Source organism: Elephas maximus, chromosome 1 (genome assembly GCF_024166365.1).
Source record: "Elephas maximus indicus isolate mEleMax1 chromosome 1, mEleMax1 primary haplotype, whole genome shotgun sequence".
In the NCBI taxonomy this organism is placed as follows: domain Eukaryota; kingdom Metazoa; phylum Chordata; class Mammalia; order Proboscidea; family Elephantidae; genus Elephas; species Elephas maximus.
In genome coordinates this window covers 11,557,310-11,572,605 of record NC_064819.1, presented here as the reverse complement: position 1 = coordinate 11,572,605, position 15,296 = coordinate 11,557,310, and the positions used below count along the sequence as shown (strand labels likewise).

The following is a 15,296-nucleotide window of genomic DNA, read 5'->3' as shown; positions in this document are numbered from 1 at the left end:
TAGGACTTATAATTTTATTTTGAAGAGAAGTAAGAAGTCACCGGAAAGTTTTGAGCAAAAGGAAGGCATGATATGATTTAGATTTCAAAAGGATTCATCTACCTGTTACGTGATGAGATGATGGTAAGGCCTGAGTGAAAGCAGGGCAAGCACTTAGGGGGCTATAGAGTAGTAGTCCAGGCAAGAGATGTTGGGTGCAGAGATCGGGTTAGTACTGGTGGAAATGAAGGATGTGGTCAGGCTGTGCTGTTGTTGTTGAGAATATACACAGCAAAACACATCTGGGATATATTTTAAAGGAAGAGTCAGCAGAACAGTTTCTTGGCTTCCTGAAAAATGTATCATGTTGCCTTTTCTAGAAAGGATAAAGCAGAAGGAGTACTGGATTTGAGAACTGATGAACAGAGGGCTATACTTGTTATGGCTCTTACCAATTTGGATGATCTACAGACATCACTAAAATTTTCTAGCCTCAAATGTCTTATCAGTAAAATAAAAACATTATGACCTTCTCTGCCTTCCTTACAGGCCTGTTAGGATGGTCAGATGAAACAGTTTCCAGATCAGTTAAACTAATCTTAATTGACTTGCTAGATTACAAAAACTTCACTATCTTTGTAAAACATACAGATTGATACTCACAGTACATTAAATGCTTGAAGTTAGAAAATACTCTCTAGTTAGCTAGAATATCAACTCTCTCCTGATCCCAGTTTAACTAGGTATGGGTCAGCTAAATACAAATATGTATTTGGATATATATATATCCAAAACCCATTGCCATCAAGTCAATTCTGACTTACAGCAACCCTATAGGACAGAGGAGAGCTGCCCCATAGGATTTCCAAGGAGGGGCTGGTAGATTCGGACCGCCAACTCTTTGGTTAGCAGCTGATCTCTTAACCGTATGTACACATACATATTTGGGATGATTTGGGGGAGCCTTGGTGGCGCAACAGTTAAGCACTCAGCTGTTAGCTGAAAGGTCAGCAGTACAAACTCGTCAGCCGCTCTGCGAGAGAAAGATATGGCAGTCTGCTTCCATAAAGATTTGCAGCCTTGGAAACCCTATAGGGCAGTTCTACTCCTATAGAGATGATATAGATATATAGATGATATAGAGATGATAGCATCAGAAATAATACCAATGGGTTGGGATGATTTCTGGAAGAGAAGTCCATACAGAACTCCAATCAGAGGACCAATACGATACAAAAAAATTTTGGTCATTTAGCAAGTGATTTGTAAATTGATGTATATTTATATGTTTTCAGTTAAAATAAAATACTTAACCATGCATCGTTATTGACTTTCTTCTTTAATTAATCCCTTTTCAATTAATCACCAACCATGTATAAGCCGCTTCATTCATTTAAAAAGTAAATATCAAGTGCCTACTATAATGGTTTTCAGTACTGACTGTGATCAGAATCTCCTAACGAACCTTTTGAAGAAATGCAAGTGCCTTGTCCCAATCCCTAGATTTTGATTCTCTGAGACCGAGATAAGAAGTCCCTGAGTGACACAAACAGTTAAGCTCTCCACTACTAGCTGTATGGTCAGTGGTTTAAATCCACCCAGAGGTGCCTTGCAAGACAGGCTTGGCAATCTGCTTCCGAAAGGTCATAGCCTTCGAAGCCCTTCAAAGTAGGGAGCACTCCTGGTCTGGGGTAGCCATGAGTTGGAATTCACTTAATAAGGCTGAGATAGGACTGGAAATCTCTCTTTTAGACAGGTAGAGTTGAGAACCATTGGCCTAGATAATGGGCACTCATTAATAATGGTATGGAAACAAATAAACACATACTTGCTTCTCAAAAAGCTCATAGCATAATTGCAGTCACAGATAAAAAATTGTTTTAATGAGAAGAAGGCACTAACTTTATACCATAGGTATATGACAGATGCTTAGGAAAACAGAGAAGAGGAAAAAAACTAGTTCTGCCCGGGGGGTAAGTGAGGAAGGCAGTGTGGTCAGAGTTGGTTTCTTGAAGGAGGTGGTGTCTGAACTGTGAGCTAAAGGGCAACTGGGAATTCTCCAATTATACTGAAGCTGGAAGAGATATTCTAGCATGTAAAAAGGCACTGAAATACGAGAAAATACAGTGCTTTTCAGGGAATGCTGTATGCCTAAGGAATCAAGGAAATGAGGATCAAAAGGTAAACAGAAATTCCTTCTGAAGGGAACTATACACCAATCAAGTTAAGCAGTTTGAAGTTTTCGCTATAGAGCAGTGGTTTCAAATAGTATTTCATAAAATTCAAGTTCAGAAAAGGCAGTTTGTATATTTCACAAATATCTAAAAAACATGAGCATTCAAATGCATACATACTGAATTAAACAGATTACAATAACCCAACGCATTAACTTGTTTTTTGCTGACCTTGAACCAAAGCTGTGTCTGCCATTTCTGTGTTTTTTAATTTCTTGTAGGTATGTCCCTGATTATGAAGGTCGTAACGTTATGCTTTCACTTTTTTAATGCTAGAAAATGTGCTACTAAATGTCTATGGATAATATTACACAACTAAAACCAAACATAAAAAAACAAGTTTTTATTGATTGGCTATATAATTTGTTATTATAATTTACAAAACAAATGTATGGCAATAAATTACCGCATTTGTTTTAATAGATATTATTTATTGGGGTTTCACATACTTTGTTTGCAGAGATACACTGCTTTAGGGAGACCAGTATAGAATTTTTAGTAGGGGAATGACATAACATTATATTTAAAAAATAACCACTATTATAATAAAATGAACAGGAATAGGGTAAAACAAGAGGTAAGGAATTACTTACGAAGTTATTGCAAGAAACCAAACAAGAAAATATGAGAGAATGAACAAGTACTGGTGGTAGAGAAAAGGAATAAATTTCAGAAATACGTATTAAAGAAATAGGATAGGATTTGATGGTTAATCAGATAGATCATGGAGTGGAGAGTGGTTAAGAACAGAGTCTAGATTTATACTTTAATTTTGGCCATGTTGAAAAGGTAGACATACCTAGAAGGTGCCAACTTCTTAGTACTCAGAATAGAATGTTCTTTGCACATTTAATAAGTGAGTCTAAATGAAGTCCAATTTTAGTAACAGTTCTCGTTTTAGAATTTCCTTAATCCATTTTTATATATTTTATTCTAGTTCTGACAATTTATAATACACTCAAATAGCCACTTCTAAAAATTAAGTATGAGATTCCTATCCAAAAATGCCATAGTATTTTCTCCATTTGGTAAAATCTCAATACTATTAGTGTACAGCTTATATAGCTATCTATGATTATACTTTCTTTGAAAATTGTTGCCTGATGTTATTATAATGCACTTGTTATGCTCATTCCCCAAGAATAAGAGGATTTTAACAACTATAAGCATAATTTAAATACATATTTTATCACCCTTTCCAATTTATACATTCCCTTCACTTATTTGTCTTATCTGTTTTTCCCAAAAGGAGATCAAAAATACTTATTTTCCCATACCTCAGATGAGAAATTTAAACCTCAAGGGAGATAAATGGCTTGTCTAAGATTATATGGCTGGAAAGCAGTAGAACTAAAATACAAACTTCTGATTCCTAGACCAGCACTCTTCGTGCCATGCCATATATTTTGAAAGTAGTGCTCTATTTTATTTTTGCCACTTCCCATGACCACCTCTTCTCTGAATAAATAGGAAGATGACTATATATATATCCCATTTTCCTCTCACATTCACCTTTTCTCCTGACTTTTTCATTGTTATTTAGAACCTTCTCTATCAGCTTTATAACCTCAAAAGCCCAATGCTATTCTGCTTCAGAAGTCTGTCTTTACTTGCCAATATTAACTGTCCTGCATCACTATCATATCCATGGATTGAGAAAATTTGGAATTTTTTTTTTCAGAATCTGGGGGTGACAATAGCAGTATGTCAAAGATTAGAGAACCAGAGGATAATTCCCCTGCCTAACTGTTCAAATTTGACCTCCAGGACCCTTTTACACATTCGTCTCGCAGCCACGGCTCAACTCTTTGCTGATCTAAAAGAATATCACTTCATACTGAGAACAAAATGACTACTACATACAAATTTCACAGGGTAGGTTAGAATTAAATCTTCTTTCTAATCTAATTCTAAATAAACTTGCTTTTAAGTAATTTATGATATTTTCATAACTACAGACTTAATGTTTTTTATAATGACCCAACAGGGAATGGAGACTAAGGCAATGACTGAAACTTATCTCATTATAAGCATGTTTATTTTTTTTACTACAAAAAATAATGTTAATAATTTCAAAAATAAATAAAATTTTCTTTTGTTGCAGTACCAAAAACTCAGTAGTTCATTTCTGTGATTTCAAAAGTAAACTATTTCTTATGTATTCGGACACGGTTCTAAAATTTATATCACGTAAATGACTTTGTTGCTTTTTTACTGCAAAAAGCAGGTCAAAAGCACATTCCTAGGCTACCCCCCAAAAACAGTGATAAAAATTATAAATCAATTTATATCAGAAAATATAACAATATCTCTGTATATTAACATAATGTTTGTTTCATAAATTCTCATCTTCTCTCCCCATCAGAAATGCTTTCTCTTGCTCATTCACTAAAAGTTCAACATCGAAGTCTAATTATGTAAAACGTTCCCTTACTAAAGCAGAACACTGGCTATTTTTGAGTTCTTACAAGTATTAAGTCCCTGGCATTATTTGTTTATTCTTCATTTATTTATGAAGAGTTTAAGAATCTGGGTTTTTTTTTTAATCAGAATTTTAAAACAATGCCATTAGACCTTTAAAGACAGATATATTCAGCTAGTTGTTATCTACTTAACTCTAACATCTTAATAGCATTAATCATTTTATACTGAACAGTGAAGTAAACAGTTCTTCTGAATGGCAGCACTAGATTAATGAAAATGAGAAGTTTCTCCTTTTTTTTAGTATACATATATAAATATTAAATTAAAAATTTTGTCCCCTATTGGTTCTTAATATTATCTTAATATTGGTTCTTAATATTTAATAATATAAAATTCTAGTTTTTATGTTTGCTGAGTTTGTTAAACTACCAGTGCTTTTTAAGTTGATGCTGAAGTCGATGATGCCTGGAATATCTTCATTAATTCAAATAGACCCTATCCACAGGGTTCTCTGCATCAGACTCTCTTTGATGTTGACATCTCAACAATTTCCAGTGTGTGTGTTTTTCTCGTTTCCTCCCAACAGTAATATAAGGAAATAAGAGGCTTTATGCCAATTGAAAACTTACCTTGCAAAGCTGGAAGTAGTCTGAAGTCAGGGTTTCCTGAATCTCCTCTCTGAGAAGCCCCGCGGTCCCTGCAGGGTGCCCGGGACCACTTCCAGCCCCACTACCAGTGTTGCTGCCACTGCCAGGGGAAGAGGCAGTTAAGCCATCCAAAACTTTTCGGAAATTAAACTTCTTCATTTTAAAAAACTGTTGAGAAATTCAGTGGAAAGGGGGAAAAGAGTGACAATACATGGAATTATTCCTGGGTAAAAGTCTTTACATCTTCCTCAGTCAGGGCAGTAGCCAGTCCCTGGTTTATAAGCATTGGCTAAGTGACTGGGGGGGGAGGGTGCTGAGTGAAGCTTTATTTTCGCAAATTTTAATTCTAAAAAGCATATCCTTCCAAAAAATAATAGATAAAACACAACTCTAAAAGCAATAAGATTCCCTCCGCGCCATCAGGTTTTCCAGGGCTTCTAATCAGCTGTAGCTCCGCTTTCTCAGCACTGGGGTAAAAATAAAAGGCAGTGTCATCATCGTCATTAGCATTATATCATCATTATTATACAATCAAAACCTGAGTCCAAGAGACCAGCGCTCTCTCTGTCTCTCTCTCCAGGGCGGGCTTTCCTGCTAAAGGTTCAGCCCAGAGTATTTTATTTTCAGAAAACCGATGTTGGGGCGGGGGGAGCCTTACTGGCTCTGCCACCACCTTCTGCGCTCGGCCTCCGCCGTCCTCAGCGCTCCGTTTCTCAGTAGGAAACGGGAGGCGAAGAGGCTTTTTTCCGTTCCCCATCCCCACCCGCCCCCTAAGCAAACATCTGCGGGTGCCCCAGGGCAGCAGCCGACCGAGGGGCGCGCGCTGTCGCCCGCTGCCTCGGCTCCCCCGCTCCCCGCCGCCCTCTCCCGCCCGCTCTCCCCGCAGCACAGCAGCCGCTCTCAGGGGACCTGCGGCGGTGGCGGCAACCGCTGCGGCCCTGGGTCCCGCCTCAGTCGGCTGGCCGCACAGAGCCGCCACTCCCGCGCCCTCCCCGGCCGAGCGCCCAGGAGCCGGGCTGTCGCCCGCGGCCGCGCGAGCCCACAAACACCTCACGGAGGGCTTCCCGCGCCCACCCGGAGCCCACAGACACCTCACGGAGGGCTCCGCGCGCCCACCCGGAGCCCACAGACACCTCACGGAGGGCTCCGCGCGCCCACCCGGAGCCCACAGACACCTCACGGAGGGCTTCGCGCGCCCACCCGGAGCCCACAGACACCTCACGGAGGGCTTCGCGCGCCCACCCGGAGCCCACAGACACCTCACGGAGAGCTTCGCGCGCCCACCGGGAACACACGAACACCTCACGCAGACGTTCGGGCGCCCCGCCGGACCACACAAACACCTCACGCAGAGCCGGACCACACAAACACCTCACACAGACGTTCGGGCGCCCCGCCGGACCACACGAACACCTCACGCAGACGTTCGGACGCCCCGCCGGACCACACGAACACCTCACGCAGCACTTGGCGAGCCCAGCCGGGCCACACAAACACCTCACGCAGGGCTTCGCGCGTCCAGCCGGAGCACACAAACACCTCGCCCGGACGTTCGCGCGCCGGCGCTCGCTCTCACACACACACTCACGCACACACACACACACACGCAGGTGTGAGGGAACCGCGGCCGGACGGCGGCCCCGGCGCCCCACACGGATGACTGTCTGACCCCGGACTTAGGCACCTGCCAGCCCAGGAAGCTGAGGGCGCAGAGGGAACAGGCTCGCAGGCGTCGGTCCGGCCCGCCCGGCCGCTGCTCCAGTCCCTCTGGTCTCGGCGCCTGGCGCTCTCCGAGGTCCTAACCTAGCCGGCGGGCTCCACCGCAGGCTCCGCCCCCCGCCGTGGGAGGCAAGCCCCGCCCCGGACCGCCCCCTCCCCTTCCCCGCCCCCTCCGCCTCAGGCCGTGAGGGGCGGTGAAAGGGGCGGAGAGCGCTGGGACGTCAGGGGGCGGGAATAGCCGCGGCTCCAATCACAGGCTCGATAGGACGGAGACCCGCTGCGCGAGGCGCGGAAGAAACTTGGAGATAGGTCCAAGGAAAAGCCAAGGCAAGGGGGCGGGGAGAATTTAGAACGGCAGGTGAGGTATTTGATTGGCAGTGCCATGGGCCTGTGATCTGGAGGGCCGTGCCTTGGGGGCTGTAATTGGCGCTACCTGTTGAAGGACGCCGGTGTGGATCAATCGAATGCCTAGAAGCGTGCCAACTTGGGCACCTGGAGCACGAAGCTGCATGGAGGGTTACCTCAGGGGCGGCTCTGGACAATACTGTGACTCAGGCAGGTGTTAGCTTATCTCCTCTGTGAGCCTTTTCTCATCTCCAGATGCGTCTGCTGGGATTCCCTCACTGCCCTCCTACCTGCATCAACTTCTGTGATTAACCCCTGCTAAACTGTCACCTCTGAGTCGGAATCGACTCGGCGGCAGGTTTGGTTTTGGTTTAAACCGTTACCTAATAATGGCTTAACGGGTTACCTCGGCAGGAGGGAGCTGTACTTCACGGAGATTTGGAATCTATACCCTTCAGAGTCCTTAAGGAATTGATTGCTCATCGTATTCCCTCTAATTAGTAGAATTAACTCTTTCCGCTACCCCCACCTTCACATATGATATTTAATTTTTTTAAAGAAACATTTCTCTCAGTTAACTGTGTTAAGAATGTAATGTAAGCTTTTTTATGAATCACGATCATTTTTGAAAGATGCGCTGTTCGGTGCAGTTAAAAAAATATATACAGCATCAGGATGGAAAGAATTTAGTATTGAGCCCTGACTTGTCACTGAATTGGGGAAAATTTGAACAGAGATTTCCTAATCTGTGAAAACGAAGGGCAGCGTCATCATGGTTAGCTGTAGACTTCAATCTGGGTAACACAACAGAACTCATTGATAACGAGCCCAAATATTGACTTATATCTTATAGATTCTCTAGGATGACCTCTTCTTTTTAATTTTCATTTTTTGGGGGGAGGAGGGCAGGGATGGATGTGAGATGAACAATGAGGGGAGTCTTAAAAGAGAAATGAGTTGCCCAATGTCACATTAGCCAGGAAACTGGAAAGATGGGATAGAACTCAATTTTTCTGATCCTCTGCTCAGTACTCACCCTCTCCTTTAAGGAGCCCTGGCGGTCTAGTAGTTAAGCACTTGGCTGCTAACCAAAAGTTTGGTGGTTCGAAAGTACTAGCTGCTCTGCGGGAGAAAGATGTGGCAGTCTGATTCCATAAAGATTACAGCCTTGGAAACCCTATGGGGCAGTTCTACTCTGTCCTATAGGAATCAACTAGATGGCAGGGGTTTGGTTTAATGTCTATTTTACTCCTTTTACAACTTGCTGTACTGCCTAGTATTCTCTCATTGCCACAGGTGGACAGAATCCTCTTGAAGGCAGGCATAGTATTATATATCTCATATCTTGCTTAGCACTTGGCACAATGTTTCACATATAATAGTCACTTTAAGGGTTTTAAACAGTTGATTTATTTATTGTTTTTTTATGAGATGGTACCAAATTGTAAAGTATTTAATGACATGTGCAAAGACCAGGAGTTAGAAAACCAAAAGGGAAGAATACACTTGGCATTTCTCAAGCAGAAAGAATTGAAGAAAAAATTCAAACCTTGAGTTGCAATTTTGAAGAATTCTATGGGCAAAATACAGAATGACCCAGGAAGCATCAAAAGAAGATGGAAAGAATACACAGAGTTACTGTACCAAAAAGAATTGGTCAACATTCAGTCATTTTAGGAGGCAGCATATGATCAAGAACTGGTGGTATTGGAGGAAGAAGTTCAAACTGCACTGAAGACGTTTGTAAAAAAAAAAAAAAAAAAGGCTCCAGGAATAGATGGAATACCAATTGAGATGATTCAACAAATGGATGCAGCAATGGAGGTGCTCACTCGTCTATGCGAAGAAATTTGGAAGACAACTACCTGGCCAACCAACTGGAAGAGATCCATATTTATGCCCATTTGAAAGAAAGGTGATCCAACTGAATGCAGAAATTATCAAACAATATCACTAATATCACACAAAGGTCATATTTTGCTGAAAATCATTCAAAAGCAGCTACAGCCGTACATCGACAGGGAACTGCCAGAAATTCAAACTGGATTCAAAAGAGGATGCGAAATTAGGGATATCATTGCTAATGTCAGATGGATCCTGCCTGAAAGCAGAGAATACCAGAAAGATGTTTACCTGTGTCTTATTGACTCTGCAAAGATATTCAACTGTGGCAGTCATAACAAATTATGGATAATATTGTGAAGAATGTTAATTCCAAAACACTTAATTGTGCTCATGAGGAACCTGTACATAGATCAAGAGGCAGTCATTGTAACAGAACAAGGGAATACTGCATGGTTTAAAGTCAGGAGAGGAGCCAGGGTTGTATATTTTCACTATACTTATTCAATCTGTATGCTGAGCAAATAATCCAAGAAGCTGGACTATATGAAGAACAGGGCATCAGGATTGGAGGAAGACTCATTAACAACCTGTGTTATGCAGATGACACAACCTTGCTTGCTGAAAGAGAAGAGGACTTGAAGCACTTACTGAAAAAGATCAAAACCACAGCCTTCAGCATGCATTACACCTCAACATAAAGAAAACAAAAATCTTCACAATAGGACCAGTAAGCAACATCATGATAAACAGAGAAAAGATTGAAGTTGTCAAGGATTTCATTTTACTTGGATCCACAATTAATGCCATGGAAGCAGTGGTTAAGAAACCAGACAGCACATTGCATTGGGCAAATCTGCTGCAAAAGACCTCTTTAAAGTGTTAAAAAGCAAATATGAAGATGTCACTTTAAGAACTAAGGTGCACCTGACACAAGCCATGGTGTTTTCAATTGCCTCACATGCATTCGAAAGCCAGTCAGTGAATAAGAAGACCGAAAAAGAATTGACTCTGTTGAATTATGGTGCTGGTGAAGAATGTTGAATATATCATGGACTGCCAAAAGTAGGAACAGCTCTGTCTTGGGGGAAGTACAGCCAGAATGCTCCTTGGAAGCAAGGATGGCAAGACTTCATCTGACATACTTTGGACATGTTATCAGGAGGGATCAGCCCCTGGAGAAGGACATCATGCTTGGCAAAGTAGAGGATGAGTGAAAAAGAGTAAGACCCTCAACAAGATGGACTGACCCAGTGGCTGCAACAATGGTCTCAAGCATGACAACGATGCTTGAGGATGACGCAGGACCAGGCAGTGTTTTGTTCTGTTGTACATAAGGTCACTATGAGTCAGAACCGACTAGATGGCACCTAACAACAACAACCCAATTGTATCATGTATGGGAGGGGGTAAAAAGTAAGAGTAGAAACAAATGCCTTCTCTGATATAAACTAGATCTCAGTAGGATTCCAAATTCTGCATTGGATTCCTAACATATATGTCTTTGTCTTTAGTCTCTCCCCACTTTCTTTTCTTCCTGGCCCATTGCTCATCTCCAATCATGAGTGCCAGTTAAGCCTAAAGATGTTGCTTTCATCTTTTCATTTCTGGCTTTACTTTAAAAAAAAAAAAAAAAAGGTTTTGTTCTAACTCCCTAAGGACTAGGCATTGTTGTCTAGAATAATAGATTTAGATGCCTTCCTTCCCTTCATCACAAAGTCTATCTGCAGCTCCTTAATTGTCGATTAAATGAACCAAACAAACCTAGAGCAAGTGGTAATTTGGTGTATTGATGAGAGTGAAGAAGGAAGATATCCCAGTTCAGCAAAATGAAATGTGGCTTTTGCAAGCAAAACCCCTTAAACCTCTCATCACTAACACTGTACTATCTTAGCAAACAAGGTGTTGGTTTTTATTTTAAAAATTGGAGGAGAGCTGACAATGAAAAAGCATGGAAAATAAATTGACAAAAGCTCTGCTTAAGGACTATATGAGAAATTCGGTGGCTTACTTGAGTTAAAAAAAGATGACAGAGTAGTTCCCTTGCAGATAAGACAACAAATAGATATGGAAAGCAGAAGAAAAGTCAAGTTAGAAAATATAAATGTTTCCAAATAAATACTAGAAGAGTGTATATATACAGTCACCAGAACACTTAGATTATGCCTTTTCACATGCAAAAATCAAGCCAATCATTGTAAAAAGTATGCACACGTGTGGCACTTTACACAAAGAAGGAGGATTGCTAAACTAAGAATGATGGGGAAGAAAAAGCTAAGCCAAATTGACCAAACACATGTAAATGGTCCATTTTATATAAAGTTCTACCAGTTACACATATATATATAATCACTAGAATGCTTAGATTATGTATTCTTTGGTACTATTTTAAATATCTTTGTTCCTCCACAGAGGATAGTGCAGTGTCATATATATATAGTATGTATCCAGTAAGTTAATTTGAAAAATCTTAACGTAATTGTAATCTCAGAGACAGAGAGACCTTGTGGAGAGGAGATTTTGTGATGCCAGTGCAGAGACTATGAGCAAAGTGCAGAAATGAACAAGAAGTGAAGTACATCACATATGTGAGGGGGCATCATCAACAGTAAGAGCCTAAAAATCTTACTGGAGGGGAGAAGCACCATGAGATATCTATGAAAACAAACTCTATCTTGGATTAATTAAAAATGAATAAAGTGTGACTCTATAAAGGAAGTTTTTATTCCCCTGGGAAAAGTAGTAAGAATGGACCATAAAATATACCTTATAAATAATGTGAGAAACTTCAGAGTTATTATTATTAAACCAAAAACCAAACCCATTGCCATCGACTCGATTCCAACTCATAGCGACTCTATAGAACTGCCTCAGAGTAGAACTGCCCCATAGAGTTTCCAAGGAGCACCTGGTGGATTTGAACTGCTGACCTTTTGGTTAGCACTTAACCACTACGCCACCAGGGTTTCCTTACTATTATTAGGTGCCATCAAGTCAGTTCTGACTCATAGCAACCCTATGTACAGCAAAACGAAACTTCAGAGTTGGGTCAGACAATAATAATGGGAGCTTCAATTATCCTACTGCAAACTGGAAGAATACCTCTTGGGGAGGAATTACTGAGTTTCTTAATGCTGCGATTTCTTCCTTAAAAGGAGAAGTATGAAGAACTGCAAGAAAGAAGAAGAATCTAAACTTGGTCCTTGGAGCAAAATCATCAAATCATTTTAACAAATCTAACACATTGGAAGGATTTTTAGGATAAATGTTGGAAGTATATTAAAACTCACTTTAAGAGCTTGCCATCTCGGATTCAGCGAACACTGAAACCATTAAAGCTAAGTCAGTTTCAAAGCTGCCCTTCCACCTCCAAAAGTTAATCCAGTCATTGTTAAAAAGTATGCACACGTGTGGTATGTTACACAAAGAAGGAGGATTGCTAAACAACTGTGGGGGAAAAAACTACACCAAATTGACCAAACACAGGTCAATGGTCCATTTTATATAAAGTTCTACCAATTTTTTAGCAGCTATATGCCAGACACTGTACTTTTAAAGCACTCTCCATTTGATCCTCATCGTAACTCTACGTGATAGGTATTATTGCACCTATATTATAGATGCGGAAACCCGAGGCTCAGATACATTTAAGAAATCTACCCAAGGTTACTTTGGTGGATAAACCGGTCTTCAGATACGAGGCTGTCTAACCTCTAAGATCATGCGCTTAATCACTAAAAAAAAAAAAAAAAAAACACTACCTATTACTAATTACAGGATTAAATAGAAACTGAAATAGGAACAAAGTAGGGGATCAATTCTTCTGAAATAGAGACTATGTGATCATCAAACATTCTATGAACTAGAACTGTGTAAACTACATTTATTTTCTTATTTAATACTACCAATAGCCATGTGTGGTAGCTGTTGATAAGTCCATTTAACAGTCGAGAAAACTGAGGCAAAGAAAGGTTAGAAATATCCCCAATATCATATATCTAGTAGGTTGTGATACAGAAATTTGGAGTCACATAAATCTGATCCTGAAACTCTTTCCTCATGCTGTTAGCTTCTTTTGAGAAACCAAAGAAATCATATTATAGATATATGTATTTGATATTAGAAAAGGAAATTATGGCAAAACAGAACAGAAAGGAAAGGCAAATATCTGCTGTGGAGTATAAATACTGGAACTAAAGAGAACATTTGGGATTTGGGGAGCAGTGAGTGCTAGAAGCAGAAGACTTTGGGAACAGCAAGCTAATGGGAAGTGCTTATTCTCGCAAGAAATTGCAGTATAATTTGAAATATATTAAGAGTTTCAAGAGAATACCCTACAAAAATGGACGTTAAAAAAAAAAAGCAGTACTAATTTGCTCAGAGAGGGTGTAGTCTCAGTGAGTATCAGAACATTTATAAGGAGAATTTGACTGGAGGTAGAATGAGGATGCAAGACTTACTCTAAGACCAGGCTGGCAATTATTTACATTATCAAATGTGAGCATTTCCAGTCTTCTTGCTGTGATGTACTAGATCCTGGACTAAGCAACCCAATTGGTCACCCACTTCTAACTCCTCAATCAAGTTACAGTGTTATGGCACCATCCTTTATTATTTTCCATTCTAGGAGTTAGCATGTCATTAAGAGACCATAGTTGAAAAACAGGTTCCCCCAATATTCTCTCTGGCAAATTTTTCAAGAGGATAAGGAATTATCGTTTCTTCTTAAACCTTCATCTGACTTTTTTCTGAACCTATTATACATCCTTCAGAAGGGGTACTGGTTGATAATTGTCAGCTTTCTATGATATGGCAGAAACTAACAACCAGCAGGAAAATTCCTTATCCAATCTAGTCCAAGCCCACAAACCAAGAAACCACACACAAAAAAAAAAAAACTGGTTGATAATTGTCAGCTTTCTATGATATGGCAGAAACTAACAACCAGCAGGAAAATTCCTTATCCAATCTAGTGCAAGCCCACAAACCAAGAAACCACAAAAAAAAAAAAAAAAAAAAAAACTGGTTGATAATTGTCAGCTTTCTATGATATGACAGAAACTAACAACCAGCAGGAAAATTCCTTATCCACTCTAGTCCACGCCCACAAACTAAGAAACCACAAAAAAAAAAAAAAAAACTGGTTGATAATTGTCAGCTTTCTATGATATGGCAGAAACTAACAACCAGCAGGAAAATTCCTTATCCAATCTAGTCCAAGCCCACAAACCAAGAAACCACAGGGTTAATTAAATAATGTCACAGCTCTCACAGGTTTCAGGTAGGCAGGAGTCATTAGGAGAGACTGAAAACAAAGAAAGTATGGCTTGACACACAATCAATGACAGAATTGCAAACAGAACTCATGCCTCCTAGGGCATAACTCAAATATTTGCTCTGAAACATGTAATTAAAATCAGCTTTGTGCATCTTCTAAAATAGATTTTCATATATCCATCCATCATGTTGTGATGTGGTGGAAAGAGAAAGGGATTTAGCCTTGGACAGGTCTGTGTTCACGAGCCATGATTCTAATAGGCCCTTTGGGGTCAAAAAAAAAAAAAAGGCCCAACCCATTGCCATTGAGTTTATTCTGTCTCATGGCGATCCCATGTGTTACAGAGTAGAGCTGCTCTATAGGGTTTTCTTGGCTGTAATATTTATGAAAGCAGATCGCCAAGCCCTTCTTCTGTAGTGCCACAGGGTGGGTTCAAACCACCAACCTTTGGGTTAGTAATTGAGTGTAAACTATTTGCGCCACCCATGGACCTCTTTCAGGAACAAATAGAGGCTATTATAAGGAAAAAATGAGATTATATATAAAAATGATTTGTAGAATGTAAACCAATATACAAATATATCATTATTTTTATTATCCATTTACTTTAGAGAAACAGTTTATAATTGACTTTAGAGTTGAATTTATTTTCCCATTATTATCAATATAAAAATTCCCTGCATCTGTGGATTGACTATAGCTAAAATTGAAGAATAAGAGGAGGGTTTGGACTACATGACCTTTAAGTTTCTTTCTAATCCAAAATTCTGTCTTTACATGATTTGTTTGGTCAAGATTCACAGAACTCTTCCTAGACACTACAATGCC

The 15,296-nt window shown here is 40.2% G+C and overlaps 1 protein-coding gene across 2 annotated transcripts in view; it reads right to left on the bottom strand.

Moving 5' to 3' along the window:
- The window catches only part of STXBP5L (syntaxin binding protein 5L), a 379,510-nt gene extending 372,445 nt beyond the window's left edge, over positions 1–7,065 (bottom strand). For both annotated transcript variants that reach the window (XM_049877576.1, XM_049877583.1), the window contains exons 1-2: positions 6,969–7,065; positions 5,267–5,452 (exon numbers count right to left, since the gene is read on the bottom strand). In XM_049877576.1, coding sequence (XP_049733533.1) covers positions 5,267–5,443 — 177 coding nt within the window. In that variant the 5' untranslated portion in view covers positions 5,444–5,452; positions 6,969–7,065. The remainder of the gene's footprint in view (positions 1–5,266; positions 5,453–6,968) is intronic.
- Positions 7,066–15,296: the final 8,231 nt, after the last annotated feature.